Source organism: Drosophila hydei, unplaced genomic scaffold, assembly GCF_003285905.1.
Source record: "Drosophila hydei strain 15085-1641.00,03,60 unplaced genomic scaffold, DhydRS2 tig00008124-arrow-arrow-pilon, whole genome shotgun sequence".
Lineage (NCBI taxonomy): Eukaryota > Metazoa > Arthropoda > Insecta > Diptera > Drosophilidae > Drosophila > Drosophila hydei.
This window is the reverse complement of record NW_022045834.1, coordinates 751,981-778,193: the sequence shown is the minus strand read 5'-3', so window position 1 is coordinate 778,193 and position 26,213 is coordinate 751,981. Positions and strand designations below refer to the sequence as shown.

General features: G+C 34.7%; 1 protein-coding gene and 2 pseudogenes across 1 annotated transcript in view; 2 read left to right on the top strand and 1 right to left on the bottom strand.

The window, feature by feature from the left end:
• Positions 1 to 1,210: 1,210 nt before the first annotated feature.
• On the bottom strand, positions 1,211 to 2,813 carry LOC111600375 (annotated as a pseudogene).
• A 571-nt stretch (positions 2,814 to 3,384) lies between these two features.
• Positions 3,385 to 4,718, top strand: LOC111600388 (annotated as a pseudogene).
• An 8,226-nt stretch (positions 4,719 to 12,944) lies between these two features.
• Positions 12,945 to 26,213, top strand: part of LOC111600324 (Down syndrome cell adhesion molecule-like protein 1 homolog) — a 76,767-nt gene continuing 63,498 nt past the window's right edge. The window contains exons 1-2 of the mRNA XM_030225169.1: positions 12,945 to 13,806; positions 19,817 to 19,982. Coding sequence (XP_030081029.1) covers positions 19,832 to 19,982 — 151 coding nt within the window. The 5' untranslated portion in view covers positions 12,945 to 13,806; positions 19,817 to 19,831. The remainder of the gene's footprint in view (positions 13,807 to 19,816; positions 19,983 to 26,213) is intronic.

The window sequence follows — 26,213 nt, the reverse complement described above, 5'->3', positions numbered from 1 at the left end:
GATCGGATGAGATAGCAAATCTGCCCTCATTGCAGGCAAACAGAACACCGTGCGAGTAAGTATATATATATCTCTCTCTCTAAGGTGGCTGTTAGACACTAAAAATGCTTAGCATCACTCACGCAAACTGTGGTGGCATCGACCGTGTTGCCGAGATGAGGGACTCGGAAAGCAAGTTTGCATTGATCTAAGAGCCAGTGGGATGTGAGTGATCACAGCATCATTACTGTTTCGATAATACTTCATCAGTCAGGCAAAGTTTAGGGCTACGCTCCTGTATCCTTGTTGAAGCTCTACAGTGCTGACCTGCGGCGTTTCGGTAAAGAGTTGAGGGCTCCCACGGTAGAACTTTCTTTCATCTGATGGCATCTTGTGAGCAGGTCTCTGCCATTCTCTTCCTGGTTTATCAGATGCGCTATACTGTTTTTGAAGATCACCCGAAAGGAGTACGTGTCGCTGAAATGATAAACTGGTCGTAATCTCCTCACGACAGGGACATACATTGCCAGAGTTCGCAGGAGACACTTATATATTTCAGTATGTCTGTAACAAAGCCTTGTGATGAGTTGCAGGGCTAACAGCAACGTCAATTTGGAAGATGCATCCTTTAAGGGGTAAGTAAATATATATTTTGTATATCAAATCCACTTTTCTCCCAATTCATTATCGATAAAAATCGATCATTTTATTAAACTTTCCAGGCGTAGCTCGAAAGCTTTAAAAGAAAACTTTAGTCACTGTCATAAAATTTGAATGCTGTGTTTATTGTTATTTTTTTTTTTGTTTAATATATAAATATCAACTTTTCACTTGACATTCTTTAGCAAATTAACAATTTGGGAGACCTTGAAGAAAAAAACGAAGACAAATGAATGAATTCTTAAAACTAAGTCAACAATTTTCAGTGGCCTTTTGATACAGTTGTATAAATTATGCAAACACAAACGAATCGTCTAACAAACTGCCCAATAGACGTTTATGTTTATACACATATATGGGTATCAATATATATATATATTCACACATGTGCATATCGAAGATATTTGATTGAAATCCCAACAAATGCGAAAAGTGGTCAAAATAAATATAATTCTTTGCATACAATCCAAATATTCAGTTTTTGTTTTTTTTTTTGTTTGTTTTTGTACAAAATGTTTTGTTGAATCCCAACCAATAAATTCCTTTGTTTTCTTTTATTATTTGTCTTTTCTTTTTTTAGTTTTTTCTTTGTTAATTCTCGTATTTGTGGTTCACTTGTAGATTTGATTCCTGCAGCGCAGCGATTTGTGTATTCTTGCCATATACCCAACAATTTTTTTATTTTGAGTAAAATTGTGTACGAAATTTAGATGGTATAATTTTTACACATACATGCAACATTGTTGAAGTGCATCCCAATCCAAATAGATGCGGAACTCGTAATGTAAGAAATTGCAGCAAATTTGTTATTTTTTTGTTTTTTTTTGTTTTTTTGCTTTTGTTTTATGTTTGTCGAAATATAATTTGGACCGATCGAACACGAATAAACGCCTACGAATTGCACTCAGAGGTAATCGCTATCTGGTAATGGTGCCGGCTCCGAAAGCGTTTCATCGACGCCATCAACAAATATCATAATCACACCCAGCACCGGACGAAGATTCTCGGGCATGTGTGCATTATCCCCGCCCAGAATGACCACGCACGGCTTCCCAGTGATCACAATTGGCAGCAGGCGCGTCACATATTGCGCCAACCGATGCAGATTCATGCGTCGCATCTCTAGCGTGGCCAAGCCCTCTGGCCAGCTATCCTCGTAGCAGCAATCCATCAGCAGATTGATCAGGTGCATCGGACACCCGCTGGAGCGCAAACCCTCGCGCACCATCATGTGCATGGGGGTGTCCGGCGTAGAGATAAGACTTCCCCAAGTACGAACCGAGGCTAGTGGCAGGCTGCGTCCCCAGCGCATCAGCGAGTAGCGATCTAGCTGTTCGCCTACATTGCGTATCACGGGATTTGTGGATCGCAACGCAGCCACATAATATTGCACCAGCTCTAGCTCACGTCGATGTTCGCTCAAGCGTCGCTCCTGATGGGCCTGCATATCCCGCAGCTCGGATATCTCGTTGATCTGATCCTGCAGCTGTTCCCTCAGCTCGAAGACACAATTGTGCCGGCTCAACTCGTCCTTGGGCACACGCATGCCACAGCCCTTGTTGCACAAGACCACAACTTTTGGATTGTTTTGGCAGTTTGCCACATGGTTACGATATTCGCCCAAGGGCATCAGGGCCGTGCAGCCGTTGTCCGCAAAGCTGCATTTAATCTTTAGACGTCCCAGCATGTTGCGCATGAGACGGGAAACGGGAATTAAATGGATCGGCAGCAGATCTGACCGATCTACTGGGCAAATTTGCTTCTCCTGTATCCACTTCTCGATGCAGTAGCGACAGAAAGCGTGCTCACAGCTTGACGATTGCATTGGCTCCTCTAGCACATCAGCACAGATGGGACAGAGGAGCTCCTCATCAACATGGCCAATAATTAAGGCCTGATCGTAGCCCATGATTGGTTGCTTGGTTGGTTGGTTAGTTTAGAATTATTATTGCTAAACGAAATTATTTAAATACCCATATTATTCATATAATTGCCCAAAGGCACACTTACCCTTATCACGTGTATGTTACAGACAGAAGCCGAAAAATGAGATTTTCATAAATTTCGTTTCGAAATATGAGAGTTGCGTCGCAGCCGGCAGTTGAGTTGATCTGTGATGACTTTTTCTACAAATTTGACAGAAATCTCTAATAAAATTGACAGCTTCTGCTGCTTCGCATCTAATTATATATATATCGAATCTATATATATATATATATATATTTGTTTTGATTGATAAAAACCATTGGGTTTATTCTATAAATAAATATATAACATACGCATTTAGCCATTAAAAATGGATAATGATTTCGTAAAAATGTATATATTATGCAAAGGGTGGCATGGCTAACCGCATAAAGTATATATGTCCTTGAGCAGGAGTCGATCTGATCAGGTCGATCTCGGACACCACAAAAGCTAGGCTTGAAATTTGAAATGTATAGTCGAGTATACCATAAGGACAACCCTTTCCCTTTTCCGATAACTTATGTCATTTTCTTTCATATCGATCATTTTCGATTACGTTTTTTAAGCAGATTGGATTCGTGTAATGAATACAGATATTTTGTAAATTTCCTTTAACTTCACAAATTAAAACATATGTAAAATACTACAGACTTCTGCCATAACCTGTGATAATTTGTAAGAAATTTTTAGCATTTTATTAACATTGAGATTAATCAAGTGATGTTTATCGATATGTAATGTTAGGGAATGCCTTGAACTGTCGCGGACTGTTAGCAATGAAATTGTTTAGAACTTTTAACATTGTAGGCAGCTGTAGCTGAACATTTTCGACATTCTTGACATTTGTAAGCAAATCAAAATTTCTGTCTCTACTGTGGCTTTACTCTCACATTTCGAATCGAAATTTATGAAAAATCGTATATTTCTATCTGCAAACATCCAGTGCAAGGTCGAGTGGCAACTATATTAGCTCAAGGGCTACAAAATACAAATATATCCCCCTCTCATATTTTTAATTTAGCGAATAATAATCACAATAGTTTATAATGGGCTATGATCTATCATTAATTGTTGGCCATGTCGATGAGGAGCTCCTTTGTCCCATCTGTGCTGATGTGCTGGAGGAGCCAATGCAATCGTCTAGCTGTGAGCACGCTTTCTGTCGCTACTGCATCGAGAAGTGGATGCAGGAGAAGCAAATTTGCCCAGTCGATCGGTCAGATCTGCTGCCGATCCATTTAGTTCCCGTCTCCCGGCTCATGCGCAACATGCTGGGACGCTTGAAGATCAAGTGTTGTTTCGCCGACAACGGCTGCTCGTCGCTGATGCCTTTGGAGGAGTATCGCAGTCATGTGGCCAACTGCCAAAACAATCCAAAAGTTGTGGTATTGTGCAACAAGGGTTGTGGCATGCGTGTGCCCAAGGACGAACTGAGCCGGCACAATTGTGTCTTTGAGCTGCGTCAACAGCTGCAGGATCATATCAATGCAATACCTGAGTTGCGGGACATGCAGGCCCATCAGGAGCGTCGACTGGGCGAGCATCGGCGTGAGCTGGAGCTGCTGCAGTACTATATTGCAACACTAAGAGCCACGAATCCTGTTATTCGCACTGTTGGCGATCAGCTGGATCGATATGCCCTTATGCGCTGGGGTCGTGGCCTGCCCCTGGCTTCGGTCCGCACTTGGGGCAGCCTCATCTCCACGCCAGACATGCCCATGCGGCTGATGGTGCGCGAGGGACTGCGAGCCAGTGGCTGTCCGATGCACTTAATGGAGATATTGCTCGATTGTTGCCACGAGGATAGCTGGCCCGAGGGTCTGACCACGTTGGAGATGCGGCGCATGAATCTGCATCGGTTGGCGCAATATGTGACGCGCCTGCTGCCAATTGTGATCACTGGAAAGCCGTGCGTGGTCATTCTGGGCGGGGATAATGCACACATGCCCGAGAATCTTCGTCCGGTGCTGGGTGTGATTATGATATTTGTTGATGGCGTCGATGAGACGCATCCTGAACCCACCCCATTACCAGATAGCGATTACCTCTAAGTGCAAATTTAATACGTTAACTTATGTTCGATATGTCTAAATTATATTTGAATGACAAAATTTGCCAAGTGATTGGTTTTTCAAAGGGCCGTCAGTGTATACATATATATATAATATATAAGAAATTGAATCTTATTCTTAATTGCTTAATTAGTATTTCAGTAAATATTTGTATTGTTCCAGTTGGTGGTTGGCTTCAATTACGCGACAATTAGCAGAGTTAACGCTGCGTATGCGTAATATTTCATGCAAATTAAGTTGAAGCACTTTCCGGAAGGCGGTGTGAAGAAACGGTTTGCATTTTCGCTTGACAGTGAATTGAGGGAAAACTTGTAATGAAAATGTGAAAAGTTGGCGCTTCAGTTAGCGGCAGTTGGTGACACCATTTGCTAAAGTTTCACAAATTGCACTTGCAATTGGAATAATTTTTATGGTCATGCAGCAAGTTGTGCGCTCAACCGAGTTGCAAATTGAAATTGAGCCCTTAAATTGCATGAGTATATGCATAAATATATATATATATACTATATATTCAATGAATGCAGCTTAAGGCTAAGTTTCGTTTTTAATTAAAAATTATGTTATGATAATTGTGAATTGACTGTGAATAAATCGAACTAATCAGGCATTTACCAGTTTGAGTAAATTCAATTATAAATGGTTAATTTATTTTTTAGCAAAATATTAATTATAAATATTTTTTTACAACAATATTTCTAAAAGAAACCAAAAAAAGTATTTTATTTACCCTTAAGGTAACTTGTCTAATGAGATTTTTGCACATTTCTTTAAGGCATTAAAAAGATGCAATTAAATAAAATAATTGCCTCAAACCAAAGTTTAGCTAGAGACTTGCTATCCTCGTTTCAAAAAGTTTTCAGATTTTCTCGATCAAATTCTATACTATACTATACATATATACAAGCTATACAAATACTATATATTTTTAGCTTAAGCGCCAAAGTCTGACCTTCTTCATATAAAGACTTAAAATGATTGAAAAATGAGTAGAATGACTGAGAAAACGGCGCTGTGCAGGGCTTACGGTATATGCTAGTCGGGCACTCCCGACTATAAATTTTAACTTAGCTTTTATAATTTCTTTCATATACAATTTATAAAGTTAGCTAAAGTCAGCTGCTGACAAAGAGCTCTCGTCCATCTAAACAAGATTGAAAACAAGCATAAGAGGAAGAAGAAGAAGAACTATGCACGCATGTATACAGCAAATTAGTGTCAAATTAAATTCGACTTTGTGTCAACTAATTAAATGGAAAAGCCCAAACTGAGCTTTTAGCTAAATTGATTAAACAAAGGCCAACGGCAGCAACTAACTAGGCGACTAATATAATAATATTTCTGATCAAAACAGATGCTGCAAAGGATGCAAGGACTCAGCCACTTGGCCAGCTGGACAAAAACACAAGGCCAATGCAACGAAAGCCAAAACTTAATTAATATTTACATGAACACTTAAGACAAGCAGAGCAGAGCAGGGTAGTGCCGAGAGAGAGAGAGATAGGTGGGAGAGGGGGGAGTTGTGTTGCAGGTGCTTTTCGCTGAGTGGCTGCCAATCGATGTCATTGTTGTTGTTGTTGTTATTATCTTTGGTCTGGCTTGTTTGCATATGTCTGAGGCCCTGGAACCTGGGGCGCCCAGAAAACGCATCCTATGTGTCCCATGTGGCATGCCAGCTAGAAATCAATTCGCATTGTTAACCCATGATTGGATATTATTGATTCAATTTGCTGCCACACTGTCGATACATGTTTTATGCATGCCATCGTCTTTCTCTCCCTCTCTCTTTCTGTGTGCTTGTGTGTGTTGATAATGTCTGAGTGTATCGATAATAGGAAACATGCACGCTTGCTCAACAACACCAGCAGCTAATACAGCCAACCTGCAGCTGCACACAAGAAAACCCACTCAGTGGGCTCGATTTGACTCTTGGCGTTGTTTAATTTATGCATGAACTGCACTCACTACTCACTACTCACTTGACTACCACGCACTGTGGGGTCTATTCAAAGATTTCTATTTCAAAAATAGTTATTTGACTCAAATATAAATTGCAAATTACTAAAAATAAATATTTTAATAAATAAAAATATTATACAAATTGTATAAATACTGATATTGTTATTATGTACTGATAAAAATAAATAAAAAAAATAGAATAATATACAATAAAAATACCGTAATATATAATTATCTATATATAATATGCAATAAAAAATATTAATGCTATAACTTTCTTTCTCATGTCTGTTGTCTGGCTTAGAATACAAATAGAGTTGAATTTGCGTAACTTATACTATGACAGTTCGAGTTTGAAAGTGCTCTGCAAAAACCTTTTTTTTAGTTGAATATATCAGCTTGATATAGCAATATATATATATAGCGATCTCTGGAGAATATAATCTGATTTGTGGTTTCCCAATTGTATCAAGTTTAGTTGAACTCTGATTGTACTTTAATAAAACTTTTCATTTTAATCTAATTCTCCTTCTTTCAAAGTTTTTAGCTTATTCTAAGTCGCCTCTTAGACAATTTTTAGCTCCTTCCTCATCTTTTTTCATCTCAGTCGAACTCCTTTTCTTAGAGTTATTTTCAGCTTTTTCAAACTCTTCCCCTTTAAAGAGTTTTCATCTCATTCTAAGTCTCCCTCTTTAAAGAGTTTTCATCTCATTTGAAGACTCTTAGAGATGTTTTCAGCTCATTCTACGTTCCGCTCAATCTAACTGTTTCTTTTGTTAGTATTATACCAAAGATTATTATTGCTGAAATACAATCAGATTACCTAAATAAACGCCTCATGCTTTGACATCGATTGTCGATTATAAAAATAAAATTTTTATTTATTTCATTTTTAGCAACGCTGCATGAAACTCGTCGAGTTCAATAATTGTGCGCGTGGCAAGCAAGTGCTGCGGTCATCAATATCGCTAGCTTTGGAAATTTGTTATATTATTTGTTGTAGTTGGCAATGCATTGCGGCATTTGGCTTTGCTGCTGTTGCTGCTGTGTTGTTGTTGCTGCTGTTGTCGTGGACAATGGCAATGATAACAATGGCAGCACACATGTTGCTAATAGTAGCATGCGGCACGCCCACATGTCTGCAACATGCCATGCCATGCTCTGCCCTGCATGCTGTGCCGCCTGCCACATGCCATATGCCGCCTGCCGCCTGCCACATGCCACTTGAGCACATTGTTTTTGCCATCTGAAGTGTTTGACGTTTCCTGTTGCTTTGCGTACAATTGATTTGCCGAACGGCTCCACAATTATGGCTGCCTTCATTGATTTGTGCCACTAATCACCGTTGCATAAATCACGTAGCTGCTCGGCAAACATCAGACATAGCTGCCAAGAGCCCTGTGAATGTCAGACAATGGCATTTACCAATTTAAGTAGCTTGACTTTTAAAGACGCTGGAGAAACTCATGACAAAACATGCCTCCGACTGCAGAAGTTTATGTATTTAACTTTTCTTGCACATCTTTTGACTTGTTAAACTAGACCACATCTATTTTATTAATTTTGCCTCAGACATATCGACACTCAGAATCGGGCAATTAATTATATTTCAACACGTTTAATTTTGAAAAAGAGATTTTTTAGCTCGAGCTGAAAATAAAAATGAATCGGAAAAAATATAATATAATATAAAATAAAATACAAAATATAATATAATATAATATGATACAATATATATAAACAAAAAAATATTAATATAATAAATAATAATATAAATATAAATAAAAAATATAATGAATAATCAAAATAAACAAAAAGATAAACACAAATAATCAAAAAAAAAAATATTTATGACAAAAACGTTGTTAAGACTAATAGATTAATACTCAAACTAGTTTTTAAACTTTACTATTATAATTTTTTAGATTTTCAAAGCTTATCGAAATTATTGAATATTTCATTTTTATAATTTGACCAATAAAATTTTATGCCTTAAAAATTAAATTTCCAGTTTCAGGAAAAGTTTCAAATAATGATTCAAGAAATACAATACAAAAATTCAACAGAAATCAACAAAAAGATGGTAGAAACTTTGATGTAAACTTATCTTAAGAAATCTTCCAATCAGTCAAGCTCGCCTAGACAATGCACAATTATACATATATATTGATATCATACATATACACATACATATATATGAAACATATTTCTTTTTTCTATTTTCATTTTGAGGAAACTTTCTGTACCCAAAAAAGAAAATCAAGGGAAAAGAAAACTCTTCTTGGCACAGTCACAAATTAAACGAAAATCGTTTGCAATGCCAAACCAATTGACATATTTTATTGTGCGTGTGTGTGTGGGAGGGTGTGTGGCCTAAATTGGTTTAACGGTGTTTTTAACCCGATTTATGTACCTGTTCAGCTGCTCGTAGCTACGCTTCGGCCCAGCACAGAAAAGTAATAAAAACTTAATGGCAAATATTAAGTACACATTAAACTGATTTATTCGAGTGTGGGTTATGTCCGCACAGAACGTTGCACAGATTTATTTTTATACGACTTTGAAGAGAGTTCTTTTCCCATATATGGATGCGATATGTGTAAAGAAGAGAGGGGCAGAGAGATAGAGTGGGACAGAGATGGGTGTGGAAGATTTGTAGTAAAGGCCAAATGAAATGATTTAGGTTTTGTAACTGTTTTGATAGAACTTAAGGAAAACATTTTGACAGCAGGAGCAAATTTTGGATTAGTAAAATTTTCTTGAATAAAAAATATATATAATGATCTGTTAAATTATTAATATTTCTGTTTAAATAATTTAAATTTATTTTTTATTATAACAACAAAAATTTATATAAATCTGTATAATTTTAAATTCGATAAGTTAAAAATATTTTGTAAATTTAATTTTTCTTTTTCAAAAAAATATTTGGTTCATTTGAATTTTTGAAAGTTTTATGTTTACAATATTTCTTTAAGTTTTTAGACAAACGTAAAATATTAATAAAACTTTTTTTATTTTAAGTATTTAATTAACTTAATTATTTTAATTTTAAATGTTTATTTATATCGTGTTATTTTAAGTATTTAATTAGCTAATTTATTTTTATATTAATTGTTTTATTTTTTTTATTTATTACAATTTTAAGTATTTATATATATATGTATGTATATATTTAAATTCAATTTATTGCCTATCAAGCAACAAATCCTTAATAATAGTCGCATTAATTTGTCATTTGGCCAACCATTTGCTAATGCCCGTGCTTTAACTGCATTCAGGCTAAAATCAATTTGTGTTAAGGTAAAAAACAAGTTAAGAGCAGCAAAGCTTTGCATAAACAGGCAGTAAGGCAAATGTAACAAAAGTCTGGCCCAAAGAGTCCACAGTGCTGTTAGCCAGGCTACAGAGGGAGTGAGGAAGAGAGAAAATGTCTGCGTGTGTTGCAGCTGTGCTAAGTACATGGCCAGCTTTTGGTAGATGTTTGGGCCATATAAATGAGTTCAGTTATATTGTTGTCTCACTTTTTGTTTGTTTTTGCTAAGCAGCTTGGCTTAAACTTTATTTTTTTTTTAAATTTTTTTTTTTTTTGTATTTGCTGAGCTCTTGAATTTTGGCAGCAATTTGCGCTTTTAATGCAATCAGCTTTGTTTTTCTGAATGTGTGTGTCGTTGCTAATGCGCTTTCAGCAAAAGACACACAGTGCCACGCCCACATGCCCAGAAATCAATTGACACTTGGCACTTGGGCGCTATTATGCAGCAGCAGCAGCAACCCTCAATTTCCCATTCCGTCTACTTAACACTTTTTATGCGCTTGCAATTTACGCCAATTGTGGATAACAAAAAAAAGAAGCAGAAGAAGACGAAGCAGATGCAAGCACAGAATTGGCTACGAAAATAAGGCCAAAAGCAGACGAACAAGAAGAAGAAACAGAGCGCAACTTTCATTTAATGCCCGCACTTGTGGGTGTCGTTTCTTACAGCTAAATGACAATCCACAGCGAGCTCTTAAGACATCAAGAAGAAGACGAAGGAGGTGGCCCGGGAGGGGCGAAGCAGGTTACACAGCTTTGCAGCCAAAGAGGATTTGTTAGCGAATACTTTGCTGCATTTCGTTTCGATTTAGAGAATTGGCTCACACAAATAACACGATTGACAGCACCAGGCGTTTGCCTTTGCATTGCGACTTAAATTGAGACAGAAACAGACACTTGTTTATCCAATTATTGAACTCCAGTTTCTTACAGTCATGTAGTGTTCATGCTAGGTAAACATCTAAATTAATAATTCAGTTAACGGAACTCTAAAAAAATTAAGATTTTGCATCTCTTCCAAAACTTCCATTTAAGAACTTTTATTATTTAGTATTTGTTATTAAATCTAGTAAGTTACTAAATTAAAATTTTTATTTATAAATTATTTACGTTATTCTCCTGCAGAACTCAGTCTTTGCTTTCCTATTCCTTTCTTATGAAGCTAAAAATTAAAACAAAATAAATTTTAAATTTTAAATCGAAATCAGAACTTTATTATAAATGTTCAATTTTACTATAAATTAAACACTTAACACTTAAAACAGAAGTACATTATATATTTTATAAGTATTTATTATTATTTTATTATTATTTATTATTATATATTTTATAAGTATATTTCTCTCTTTTATCATTTAGATTTCTTATAATTTCAATTATTTTTTCATAATATTTTAAAATATATAAATGTAACTTTTACCCACTATTATTTTTTAAATATTTAGAGTTTATTAATTCAGTTTTTTTTTTTATAATTTTTACCCACATACATTTTAAGTTTTCTACATATTTTTTTGTGCTAAACTTTAATATCCCTTGTTAATACGCATTGAAATAGATATGAAATATACACCCAAAGACACACACACATGCGCACACACACACCCACACAGATAGACCCACAGAAGTCTTAAATTTTTATCAACGGAGGTCAGTTGCGCCCAGTTTGACCTTTTGCAAGCGCCGCTCCCGCCTCTTAATCCTCAAGCTGTGACGTTTGTCAACGTTTTCGGTTGCCATCATCATCGTCGTCATCAACACGAAACCATTTTCCGTTGTTGCTGGTGAAAAATGATGACCAAAGGAACGAGGCTTAAACTGTTGCCGCATGCCGCAGCGAAATTTCGGCCCAGCAGACATAAGTTCCCTTAAAGATTTGGACACATTTATGATAAATATGATATGCGATTTATAAATATATATATATATAAGAAAGTATATAACAATGCTCTATACAAATATATACATTTCTATATTGTAAGCAATTTAAGCTGGAACAGAAATTTAAGATTTTGGCATAGACAAAGCTGGTTAATAAGCTCTACTAAATAAATAAGTATACATACATATAGACATATATATATATATATATTTATATATATATACATATATAGTTATAGTTCCCAGCTTAGCTTTGGTCAGTTTTGTAGCCTTTGGCTTTAAGTTTTTTCATTGCAGCTGTGTTTATCTAAATGATGCCAGGAGCCAACGTTGCGTATGTGGAATAATTTTATTGTGGTTGACCGTTCGCCACTTGCTGCTGCTGCTTGCTGCTATTCTTGTTGTTGCTCTTGTTGGTTGCTGGTTTTGACATTTACTTAGCACAAAGAGCGAGACAATAACAGCAACAACAACAACAAGTTTTGTGTGCTTTTGCAGATAAGCCAATTTATGCAGCCATTTTTGTTGCCTTTTTTTAGAGTCTGCGTGTTAATTTGACTACGAGAAGAGTGGCTTAGCTGTTGAAGGTTGACGTTGTTAATAGCGAAGCTGGAGAGCATATATTTGACTAGGGGTTCAGGTAGTTGAGTCGAACTAGTTGAATGTAGGTGCAAATGTCGTCAAGGAAGGAAATTTTGTTCAGTGAAAAAAGGATTTCAAAGGACTCTGCGAGTAACAAATAGAAATATGGATAGTTGGATAATTGTATTGGTCGATAGATGGATAGAAGGATAAATGAATATGTGGATATATGGATATAGGGACATATGGATATATTGATATATGGATATATCGATATATGGATATATCGATATATGGATATATCGATATATTGATATATGGATATATGAATACATTGATTTATGGATATGTATATATGAATAGAGGGATAGATAAATAGATAGATACAAATCTCTAAAAAAACAGAAAATACATTAATTCGAATTAGAATTTTCTAATTTTGTATATTTATTTTTAATACATTTTTATTTAAAATTGCTAGAAAATGTACAAGCTTTATTTACAGTAAACAATTTATGTGATTTGTTGCTGCTGCTTTTTATTGCCTCATTCAACATTAACATTACTGTTCGATTTTCCATGTAGCTCTTAATTACTCTTCGCTTTTCATAACGGAAACGTGAAGCCTTCTGGCGCTGGGAGCAGAAGCCAAGAGGCAACCAATCAACTTTGTCGGCGACGCGTGCTTAGCGCCCAGCGCGCCTATCAACGCACTAAGCAACTAAACCAAACACTTGACGGCCTCACGGACACTCGCCTCGAGCCGTTCACCCACTATTCACACACGCACGCACACGCACACATACACTCGCTTAGGGATTCATTTTGGGGCGAAATGAACGCTTCCAGTGGCGCTCTTCGTTTCGTGCTCTTGCTCAAGCCGTTTCGAAGTTCGAAAAGCCGAATGTGAGCCGAGCAGCGAACGAATTGGAGTGAAGCGTCGAGCTCGGCACAGCCGTTCCACCAATCGAGTCAACGCCATTGGCATTTAGTCGTACATCGGTTGTCCTTCTGTGCGGATGGTTCGGCGTTCAGACTACGCGCCGTTTAACCAAAAATACAACTGACTAACTGTGTGAGCGCGCGCGTTTCGACATTATCGCGAGTTGTTGACGTCTTTTTATGTGCTTACCATTTACCGCTAGCAAACGATTTGACACGAAATGTTGTTCGTCACGTTGTTCTTACTGTTATCGCCAGCGTCGTTGTCCTTTTCGTTGTCGTTGTCGTCAGTGTTGTCGTTGTCAATTGCCAGCTACTGGCAGCGCTCTTCACAAAAGTTCTGAACGCATCAAGTGAAAGTTTTACCCACCGTTATTTCCCCCACTCGCATAGCAATTGCAACGGACGCGTCCTAGCGGAGATACCGTTAATCAACTTCACCAACAGCGTGTATGTGTTTGTTTGTGTCCTTAATTTTATGTAATTAGAATGTATTTTTTTCGTCTCCGTCTCTGTCTCAGTTGATCTGTCAAGGCTAAAAAACTGGCGTTTGCTTATTTTTCTTTGTTTTTGTTTGTGTAACTTTCGTTGGAAAGCTGATTTAAAAGAAGATTTAAAAGGCATAGGTAGCTTCAAATTAGAGGAACTCATAGCTATACAAGTCAGATTTAATTCTTATTGATTAAAACAATGTTTTAATTAAATAACTTGGCATATGCGAAAGCGTAGATTACATTAGACAGATTGGAAAATGTTATAGTAATATATATATATAATTATTTTTAGTAAAGGGAGTCAGTAAAGTCTTTCTGGGCACGCGTTCTTAAGCGATCTAAAATATTTATTGTATTATTTATTTGGTAACAAAACTTGTAAAGTTTCTATAGCTACAATTCTTTAAGACTAAAGATCGGCATATAATTTTAAAGATCATATTAGTATAGAACTTATTGTTGTATTTATTAGGTAAATCATTTTTATTATATTTGTAGAGATTATAACAAAATTCGAATAAGTTCTGTTCCTATTTAGTATTTCGAATTAATATTTTTAAGACATAATAAAGTTAAAGTATTTTAAGACAAAAAAAAGTTAAACAAGTCTAATTATTTTTCTTAAAGTAATATAATATCAATATAAATATTTTATATAACAAGCTCTTGTGAATCGAAAATTTTTATATATGATTTTGTTTTGTTTTTTATATTAAATTTTTCCATAAGCATTACAGCTTTTCACACATATTTATTAAGTCTTTAAATATTAGACACAAATTATTATAAATGCCAATGCCAAAATGGTTATTTCACATTTCGTAATTATATATTTTATTTTTTGCACGAAATATTTATGTGTGTTTTGTGAAACCCTAATTTGTTGGCAATTGTCCAAAAAGCCGCAATGGTAAAAATAAGGGAGAAAACAACTAAACTGCAAATCCAGGCAATGCAACGAAATAAGCCAAATGGCCATAAAAACCAGTCTCGGGCGTTAGGGGTTAGTGGGAGTCGGTTAGAGCCAGCCAGGAAGAGTTGTAACCAACCAAATAATTTGTTGCAATAAATATTTGAAAATCCAGTTAAGCGAAACATTTTCGTCACGAAGAGCCAACAACAACGGGCGACTGGCCAACAGGAACTTGAGAGTCGCAGCAGCTCCTTGTTTTGAGGAATTTTGCAGCGCACTCCAAGCACTGGCTTTAGTCGAGGATTTTGCTATTGTTTTATTGTGATATACTCTATGAAAAAAGGAGCTCGTAAAGCTAGCCACAAAATGTGTGAAGTAGAAAAGGTGCAGGAGCTCAAAATATTTGTGCTTGATAAGTATCTATTGAGAAGACTATAGAGCGATTTATCTAGATTTCTTCAAATCTTGTTTTAAATAAATAAATGAATAAGTTAAATATTTATAATATTTAAATCTAGATTCTGAAGCATATTTTTCTATTACTATAATCATTACATTTCATTTTTTTAAATATTATTTAGATATCTTAAGCAAACTTGATTTTTATATTTTCATTAACATAATATATTTAATTTTTTATGAAATGTTTGGGTTCAGAGAACTAACTTGTAATATCTATTTAAAATGAAGTGTTCAAGTTCTGCATTGTCTAAAAATTTCTTAATACTTTATAACTTGTTAAAATTAAAAATATTTCAATAGGTTCTTTCAACTATATATGTATATATACTATATAATATAAATAGCTATAAATTATATAAGAGCTTTTAGCTTTCGAGGAAAACTTGTCGATTCATTCTAAGAGTTTCCCGCCACGTTTTTTAAAATCAAACTTGTGAAATGTTTGCTATATACATTTTCAATAGCAACAGTTAGTAAACATCTTCTATATATCAGTGAATTGTCGATCTTCACTTTACAAGAGTATTAAATTTTCGTCTTAATATTTTTTAAATTTTCATTCCGCTTGTTAATATTTTTCCAGGTATTTTTTATGCAGTCGCGGCTTTTTGCACAGCACCGCAGATTGTTGCTATTTTTACGATGTCGTCGTTGTTGCTGCTGTTGCCGTGTTGCATTTTGTTGGCTGTTTCACCTGCGGTGCTGAGCTCTTACGCCTCAGCCGCTTTTGTGTCTCTATCCCAACGCTTTAATATTAAAAGCGTTTAAAATTTTTTGTTCGTTTCGTCGCCATTGTTTATGTCTGAGTCCCGTTTTACCTACGTCAAGCCCAAGGGTCTTTTGTTTATATACCCTGCATATAAAATGTATGGCTGACGGGGCTTACTTTTAGTCTGGCAATATTATTATGTCATTTACCAAAAATAAATTTATTTCTTCTAAAATCTGTTCGCTGAAGCAGAAATTCAAGAAATTAAGAATGCTTTAAGTCAAATTCTTATTATTAACATTCAAATATAAACATAGGGAAAGATGAATCTGCAGAGCTTTTTAGGTCTTGAGCAAATGTTGTTTCTGTGCGTTTAAGATATAATTATATTCCTTACTAAATTTCAGTGTTAAAAAACCCAAATTGTTTTTTTTTACCATTTTATAATATTGCATATTGCAATTTCAATATGCAATATTATAAAATGATAAATGATAATAGTGTTAAATTTTTTGAAAATATTTTAAGTTACAATTCTAGTTTTCATACTATTTGAATTAAGCCATTTATTATATTTTTTAATTTGTAGTATAAATTTTACTCAAAAAATATTTAAATTTTTTTTATTTTCAATTTTTTAAATATATTTTTAAATATTTTTTTATATATATTTTTTAAATTTGTGGACGTCATACTAAGTGGTGTGTAGGACTGCTGTTGTCTACTAAAAAACATAATTTTTTTGGGTTCTCTTTCTCTCTCTCTTCATATTTTGTATGTCAAGTATAAACATGTAGCATCTTTTCTTAAATAAAGATATATAACTGTAATCCTTTGGGATGTTTACCTTTTTTTATTCCACATTAGACGATTCAAAAACATGTTAAATCTAATTAAATGTCCAAATCTGACATATATCTATATATTGGCCTTGGCAGAAATAATTCTAGCTAACTCAATAGCAAAAATTATAAAGAAAAGATAATTTCTTTATTATAAAATATAGGGTATGCCTTAGTCCATCAATAAAGGCCATTAGGTTGCCGAAAATGTGTTATTGTTGCATTTGTTGTTTTTGTTTTTTGTCAACGCTACGGGGAGCCGCACTAACAAGCTTTGTTGTGTTCCGTCGTCAGTCGTCTGTCCGTCCTTCGTGCCTCGTGCTGTTGCTGTTGCCTGTGGGCGCATCGCCTTTGACTACAGTTTGCTCAACGTGCAACGTTTTGCCAACTGTGCAACAACGACGTCGACAACGCCCGCAGCGCCGGAAGCGGAAGTGTTACCATTGCCATTTTGTTGGCATTCGGGCGCGCTGCAGTGCGATGCGATGCGGTGCGGTTCGCTTCGGTTTTGGCATTTTGGCTGCCGGCTGTCGTTTATCCCTCTTGCTACTGTTGTTGTTGCTTATAATATTCCTTTGGCTTTCCGCTTGTAAAATGTTGCCATGTTTGCAGCTGTCGCTTTTGCTGCCCGTTGGCTCTGTCCCCCACTCTCAACAAGTTTTCGTTTTGAGTTTTGGCCAGTGTTTTCGCTTTTGCTTCTCTTGTGCTGCCAGCTGTCTGACAGGTGGTTTGTTCAACGTGTTTTGTGTTTACTTTGTGTAATCATTTCATTTGTCAAACTTGATTCGAGCTCCGCAAACAAGCACACAAAACATTCGTCGACAGTTTGACATCGCAAATTGAAGACAACTGAAATTCATCTGCAGGCCGTTTTTTTGCTTTTTGCTTCTTTCTTTTGTTTTATAGTTTTTCTTTCAGGCTTTTATATTGTTCTATATTTATGGCCAAAAAAAAATATACAAAAACTTTCAGCATTGAAATAGTGTATTTAAAGCTATATTTTTAAAAGAGTTTATATTGAAAAATAAATAAAAAATCTCTATACTTAAAAAGAAAAATAATTTAAATATTAAATTAAGTTAACTTTATATTAATTAATTCTCAATTTCAATTCCAAAAATATTATTATGTATTATATTAAATATTTTATATTATATTAATATTTTATATTATATTAATATTAGTTAATGTATTCTAATTAATACTCATTAAATTTTTTCTTAAAAAGTTAGGCAAAAAGTCAATTTTAGTCGAGGTTTCTTCTGTAAGTTTATGTCTTCAGATTTGTTGTGTAAGACTCAACCGTACTTCAGGCGTAGTAAAATGTTCTAAGGGACACGCAACTGCTCTAGAAAACATTATTCAAATTAAGACATTCAATAAATTCTCTTAAAATGCCGCAAACCTTTTCAAAGACCTTAAATCGAAGCCCTTCTCCCACCTTGAACAATCAAAGGAAAAGCACAAAATCAAATTACTGTCTAAATGCTGTCTAAGCATATTTCATTTAATTGTTTCAACTTAATCTAGACGGCAACAACAACGTAACCTCGCTCAGGCAACGCGTCAAAACAACGCCTCAAATTCTACTTGGCCAACTCGACGACGACAGCGGCCTAACTGTCCGCGCCTCCCCCATGCCGTATTGCCACTCCAGAGCCCATTTCCTGCACAAAAACAAACAGAAAACAAACGTAGGGGAAGTCAGAAAGCTATAGCCGAACTATGTGGCAACAACAACAAGCTGGAATGAGCAGACCAATCTTTAAACGAACTTTGAATACTCTTCTAGATTTTAGATATAGTCCATAAATTGAATCTTAGCTAAACATGTGTGGGAAAATATTTTAAAGCTTTGTTTGGCTAACATGACAAAATTAAGGTTTATTTATAAAAAAACGTTTACATTAATTATACAATTTTATTAATGCAGCCTAAAGTAAAGAAATTAAATTATTTAAACTAATTATTAAATATCCTTAAAAAATAAAATACTTTGAAATAATCAAATCATAATTTTAATTGTTTAATAACATTATCTAATATAAACTATAGTCACAATTTCTTAATACATAAGGTATAGATAGCTTGATTTATTTATATTTGATTCTATGCTAAAGAATTAAGAATTTCATAGCTTGTAAATGGCTCTAAGCTAAATTTAAGTTTACTAATTGATTTTATTATATTATGTCACATAAGAAACAGAGAAGCAACATGACTTAGTATAAGATATTTGGAAAAATTTAAAGGATTCTTAGGCGAGGCAATTTAACAAATATGGGCTTTAGCTCAACAACAATTGATGTCCGTTCAAGCATAGGTTTCGGTCAGCTTATAAAATGTTTAGCCAAGTAGAAGTTCCACTGTCAAGAACATTAGGAAACAGCAATGAAAGGGTAAGAGGAAGGCCAAAACCTTGAAGAGTAGCTTACAACAGTCTGAATATTTCGAATTAAACTTCCTTACTTCGCCACTATCGACTACATTTCCATTCACTGAATGGCCTAAAAGTTGCTGTGCTACACACTCAATCACATAATATGAACACCCTAAGCTAGGGCAAGGACATAGCAAAAATTTTGACTTTAGCTCGCAAAACGCTACGCATCCGGATCCGGTCGGATGGTGTGGGAAAGAGAGGACAGAGCGGGGTGAGCGATGCGCGGTGCGGGCTCTATGGAAGACGCCTACACTTTCCACGCTTACCGTTAAGTGCTGGCAAGCCCGCACGTCATCAGCCTCGACAACATCATGACGCTCAATTTCAATGGCACTGGTGTTGATTGCAATGTTGTTGTTGCTGTTGCTGTTGTTGCCAATGATTACGCGCCATTTAAGTGATTAAAGGTGAAACGGTTTGCTGGTCTGGCAGCTGGGCCAAGTGCAGTTAGAGCCGCACCTAATGCCGCAGTGTGCGTGCACCCCATACCCCTACTCAATACGACCAACCCACCTACACCCTACCCCACCCCAACCCGCCCTTAATCAAGTGTTTTTTGGCATTTTCGTGTACAATTTCGCCTATTGCCCATTTCAGAAATTTATCGCAAAAATGTTTGGACTCGTTGCACTACGACATGTACGGCCACGCCCCCTTGCCAGTGGGCGCTTGGCTGGCATTGCTCTGCACATTATCAACATCGTGGCCATAGTGCTCTTAATGATGACTGCCACGCCCACTCGTGCCGAGATACCTTCAAAGGGTAAGTACTTTGATAATTTAATGAGCTTGTTTCAATGGGCTTCTCCAATGATTAATTGATTGAACGTTGAGGTAGACCAGAGTGCGAGGCACCCAGTGGGCCTGCATGGACTGATAAGAGCGGGATTAATGAAGTATTACGAGTGCCTTTAATTATGACAGAAATATTGAATATATTTATGTATTTATATATATATTTATTATATATATATATATATATATATATATATATATATATATATATGAATTTATATATACATAAATATTACGAAATTATAATCAATGTTAAGCTTTTAAGGCTGTGCTGATGTGGTATTGTATTTACTCATTGAATAATATGGAATATTAAGTGACTAATACGTGAGTCGAAGCAAAAGCTTATATTAAAAAACGATTTAAAAGATTGGGGCTATTTAAGTCTTGAGCATAAAGTTTAAATTTAAATTAAAATTTGATTTTTTATTTGTAATCTCTTTTTAATAAATTGCCACCGAAATTATTTATCTATCTGCTGATTTCATTCTCATTATTGCGTTTTATTCTTTATATTATACCATTTAAAAATGTAAAAATATCAAATTGGAATAAATAAAAAATAAAAGTATTAAAATTTTTCTAAAAAATATTACAGTAATTTAAATATACTTTTGAATTGCTTACTTAAAAGATCAAGCAATTTGAGGCACATTATTATGTTGTTTAAGGCCACATTCTTGTACTCAACAACTAAATATATATTTAAAAAATAAAAATAAAAATAAGAAAAACTAATATTTAATGCTCTAATCACATTTTATTTTTAAAAAAATATATTTTATGTAGTTGAAAAAGTCAATAAATATACTTTTATATTTTATAGAAATCTATAAGATATTTTAGAAAAAATAATACAATAAACTAGCAAAATTAGTATATTACAAAAATTTTAATTTATTATATGACAAATTTTCATATACTTTTTAAAGAAACATAAAATAGCTGGCTATTAATTCAAAAATTTTTAAATAAAAATATTACTATTAAAGGCTAGTATATTTTTTCACTTATCGAACTTCGATACTATAAAAATTTGTATAATAAATTTAAAATTATGTGGAAAAATATTTGCATATAGATGAGCAAAATATTTACTTCAGCAATCGGTAAAGCATATTGAGGCGTTTCAATTGGCTTTGTCTGCACACATGGCATAGATATTAAACAGGCAGACAGGACCTGAGCTAAAATTGCTCATATTAAAAACGTTATTACAATAATGCTCTTTAGACGCCTTCAAACACTTTTTCTTAGCGTAATATGAGGCTTTTTGTATATTTGCATATTTCTTAAATTTATCTTTTGGTTGGCAAACAGGGCGTCTAGATCCTTCAGCATATTTCTTGACATAATCAAATATGCTTTAAGCCATGGCGCCCACAACAGCAACAACAACAGCAGGAGAAACCCTTTTGATGTCCTCAAAATGAACTGCAGATAAAGGATGTGCCTTTTGCCATGGCTGGTTGTCTTTCATTCTTCTTATTTTTTTTGCTTTAGCTATTTATTTATTTATTTTTAGCAAATTTGTTTTTATCATAGCAGAGCGCTTGCTTTATCTACTCTATACATTTTATTTATTATCTTTATTTTTCTTTTCGGTATTTTTTTTACTTTTCTGTTTGTGTTTTTCATTTTGGTATACTGAAATGCAAATGCTTACAAGACGTTTAACTTGTCACCTGCGGGCCAGAAAATGCTCTCCGCACTTATCTGACAGATGTGCATCTCCCAGGCCATTGGGGGGCGTGTAGAGATTCTTCGCCCTGCCGCACTCCAGTATAAAATATACATTTGTTTGCCTTACATGTTTGTCACTTATCGTTTTGGCCCAATGTGTTCCCTCCCTCGCTCCCTCCCTGTCTCCCTATGCATTTGAGTGCCAAGAGTCCTTGGCTCTGACTCGCTGATTCAGTTCGCAGTCACAGGACTTGTAGTTGAAAGATATATTATGATTTTATGCATGGCAAAAGCGGAAAATATTATTTGCAAAAAGTGGCCAAGTGAAGCGTGTGAATAGTTTATTTTTTCTTGGCCGTTAGTTCTCTTACATCGTGTGTGGTGTGCTCACAATAGAGCAGAGACATTTTTGAAGTAAATGTATATATAAATATAACTTAAAAATTGATGTAATTTAATTTCATTATATTTGAAACTACAAATATATTTTCTCATCGAAAATATACATTTTCTAAAAATATAAATATAATTTAGCAAATATAAGATAAAAATGTACTTGAGAATAAATTTACTTGTGAATATTTATTTTACCGAAATTATTTTATGAATATGTAATAATCTATATATTTATGTTTATGGGAAAAAATGGACAATTAATTACTTAATTAATTAAAATATATAAATTATTATAATAATAGTTGAAAATGTCACTGTGTTAGAACTTCCTAAAGATAGGAATTTTACAAAATATTTTATAATTTCTTTTTTTTTAATATCAACACATACTTCATGAACAAATTTAAATAAATACAAGTCAACATTAATTTATTGTGCTCAACTAAAAGTTTAAGAATAAAAGCCAAGAAATATGCTTCAGACACATTTTTATCATTTCCCTCTATGATAAAATCTATTTTGTAGCAAACACAAGTTTTACATTTGCCCACACAGATGCACGGCATAAAGATACATAGATAAAAACAAACAAAAATTTAACAAAAAATGAAACTCAATTTAAGCCACATATGAATACGACTTCCTGCCGCCCACATTACCACAGGCGTCTGCGCTGCTCCGCTCTGCTTACAGTAAAACATATTTTATTGCATACTATTTTCTCGTCATTTCCGTTTGACATTTATATTTTTACTCTCAGTTTTTATTTTTTTGCCTCGTTTTTGTGATACTTCCGCTATGCTATACATATATATAAAAATATATAAATTTTTTGCATACATTTCGCATTTTTTTTTGGTTGCCTTTTTCGTCTAAATGTCCTTGACTGCATTATAACAAGCACTGCATAAAAGCTGTGTACGTGGAGCGTGGTGTGTGTGTGTGTGTGAGTGCGTGGTTTTAATGGCGTGGCATTTTCTTAATATTACCAAGTCGCGTGTGCGCCGCATGCACTTTTGCCTCTATTACGAATACTTCCACAGACTTTGGACTTGGCTTATTAAAATTTTTACTGACTCGCGTCGTTTGCCAACACTGGCCCAGAGACTAAATGTTTTTTTGGCGCTGCGGCGATTTATGCCACAAGTTCTTGCCCCATCGAAATTGTTGAAATAGTTTCGCGTGCTGCAAATTGTTAACGTAGCTAATCAGCATAAAAATACCAGCCGATTGCAGCGCCCGATAGACGCGAGTCTAGAGAGTAGGACGAGTGCTGGGGATCGGGCTGTGGCAAGTAGTGAAAGTGTTTGGCATTAGACCAACTTAAAAGGTTTGTTTATTAGCTGCCTTTTGGCCAAGGGGCTAAAAGTTCGCAGCAGGTGAAAAATTGTTGCAGAATTGAATGCGTGCTAAAGCGATATTTGAAATAAATGCAATTCATTTGTAGATGCTTGTGGCTTAAGTTCATTTTTCATTTTAACACGTGGGCTAAAATGGTAATTGAAAAACCTAAAATTTATTGTTACAAGTAACTTGAATTTGCGGTAAAGGGAATGGCAATTGTTAGTGATGTTTTGGGTATTGGTGGAAAGAGCGACAGATAGGTAAATATTTGGAGGGAAAGATGAAGAGTTTAGTTAATTTAAATGCCATTCGAACTTTTCAAATTGAAAATTGATTAGTTTTATTAAACAACATACTGCAACTAAAAAATAATTTTCCACGGTGACTAGAAAAATACACATAAAGAGTTTTAAATGCATCAATTTTGTTCATTCTGGTTTCAAGAAATTAATTACTTTTTATACCCTGATCCCATTAAAAATGGGAAATCAGGGTATAATGGTTTTGTGCAAATGTATGTAACAGGCAGAAGGAGGCGTGGCAGACCCCATAAAGTATATATATTCTTGATCAGGACGACAAGCCGAGTCGATTGAGCCCTGTCCGTCTGTCTGTCTGTCCGTCTGTCCGTATGTGTGAACGCGTGGATCTCAGCATCTATAAGAGCTAGAGACTTGAAATTTTTTTTGTAGGTCCGTGTATAGCACGCGCAGGTCAAGTTTGTTTCAAATATTCGATAACTATTCGCATTTAATTGTTATCGAATAAAAACATTATTGAAATGCAGTAAATAAATTATATCTCGAACGTCTTAAGAGCTAGAGCCTCCAAATTTTGTATTTAGTCTTATATATATTTTATGCAATTTTGATTTTTGTTGGATTTTGGATACCGGCTCCAAATTCCCCCAAATTCTTAGAATTTAAGTTTAGTTGGAAATAGGGCCTTTATGTGAAGGCGTTTGCATCTCAACCAAGCCAATAGGATATGTAGATCATATGCTGAAAATTTCATTAAAATCCATTAAGTAAAACAGAAGTTATTAAACAAAACGTTTGGCCAATTTCCAAAAGCACATGTCAGCAGCGCCACGCGCACGCATTTTTCCTATGCGTGTGCACACATACATTCAAATGCGTGTATTCTTTTCTATTCCAAGAATTGAAATTGCGATTGAATTGTGCTGAATTATTAGCTGCTACTTATGTTCAAATTTGCAACAGCCCATGCAAGAAGGACAGTGGCTGCGTTGGTATGCAGCTTGGTCCGGGTTCGAGACCGGAGGAGATGAAATGTTTTTTACTGTTTTATTTTTTTTTTTTTTAGTTATGAAGTGGCGGTGTTGGTAGAGTTTGTGCACGCTGCGCAAATAATCCGGGTTCGAATCCTGGTCTCGCAATGTTGATTTTTATTTGTTTTCTTTTTTTTTTTGAATACTCGATACAAACTACGGAAAATTTAAAAAAAACTCAGAGGACTGGGATCAGGGTATCTCCTAGTCGGGCACCCCGACTGGAGCTTTCTTACTTGTTTTACTATTCGAAAATATTTAAATATGTTTAAAAAAAATGTAGAAATAAAATACAATGAAAAATAAGTTTAAATTACAATTGTAATATGCAAATTTAAAATTTTTGTTTTCAACAATATTTTTTGAAACATATTTAAATAACGGTTTGCCTCTGCAATGTTGATATATTGGGTATTATTTATATTTATTTCTTGTTGTTGTTGCTTTTTGCCATGTGTTTGGTAATTTAATTGGCAATTTATGCCGCTAGCTGCAGAGCTGAAATATGACAATTTACATGATGTTCAATTTGTGCTTCGATTTTCCAGCGAAAGCATTTTTTTTTTGCCATCGATTTTCCTTTTGGCTGTTGCCGTTACTTGGGCAATTTCCCGCTGCTCTCGTCGTTATATTTTTTTTTCTAAATAAATTAGCCAAATTTTGCTGTCTAGCATGTGGGCCAGAAGGAAGCCCATTTTGAATTATTGTTATGGGCAGGCATTTCTTGTAGTAAATATATGCTTATCGCTCATATATTGCCTTATTTATTGGCTGATTGGGTGGCATCTGTACTTATGTAAGTATTTTGTTTTCCACCAAGCCTTGTTGCGCTTAATGTGCCTGCCATTTTGACTAATGGATGCTCGTTAGCTACACAAATGAGTTTTTTATGGTTGCTTTTCTATTCGTAAGGCTAGCAGAACGGAATAAACATCTGAAATTAATTCTACTTTTTAGCAAACTTTTTTTCTTTCTATTTTCTAAAGAGAATACTTTAAACTATTGTTAATTTGAAGCAAAAATATTTTGGATTTTTTTGATAAGGCATTTGTTTTCCAACTCGCTTCATTGTTGTGTGTTTCATTTCGTTGAGAGCTAAAGAAATGCGAAAAATTACTTAGCTTTTCTTTATTTATATATTCCGCTTTAGATATATTCATAGTTATAATACTGAAAGACTTAAGTCTTAACATGTGAGTGTGAGGGTGCCCTACTTGTATGTACCGTGAACCCAGCCAGTGCTGTTCTTTCAATCATTCTACTTTGCATTTTTCTTCTTCTTCTTCTTCTTCTTCTTCTTCTATGCATACATAGCAAAATGGTATTGAGATTGGAGCATTTGAAATACTATGTAAAATATTTAAGCTTTTACTTTTTGCTGTCTCTATAGACAGACAGATGTGACTAGCTTGACTTAGCGCTTTCTGCTGATCAAAGCAAAATATGAGCACTGTTGCGCCGACTTCACATATTGATTTTTCATAT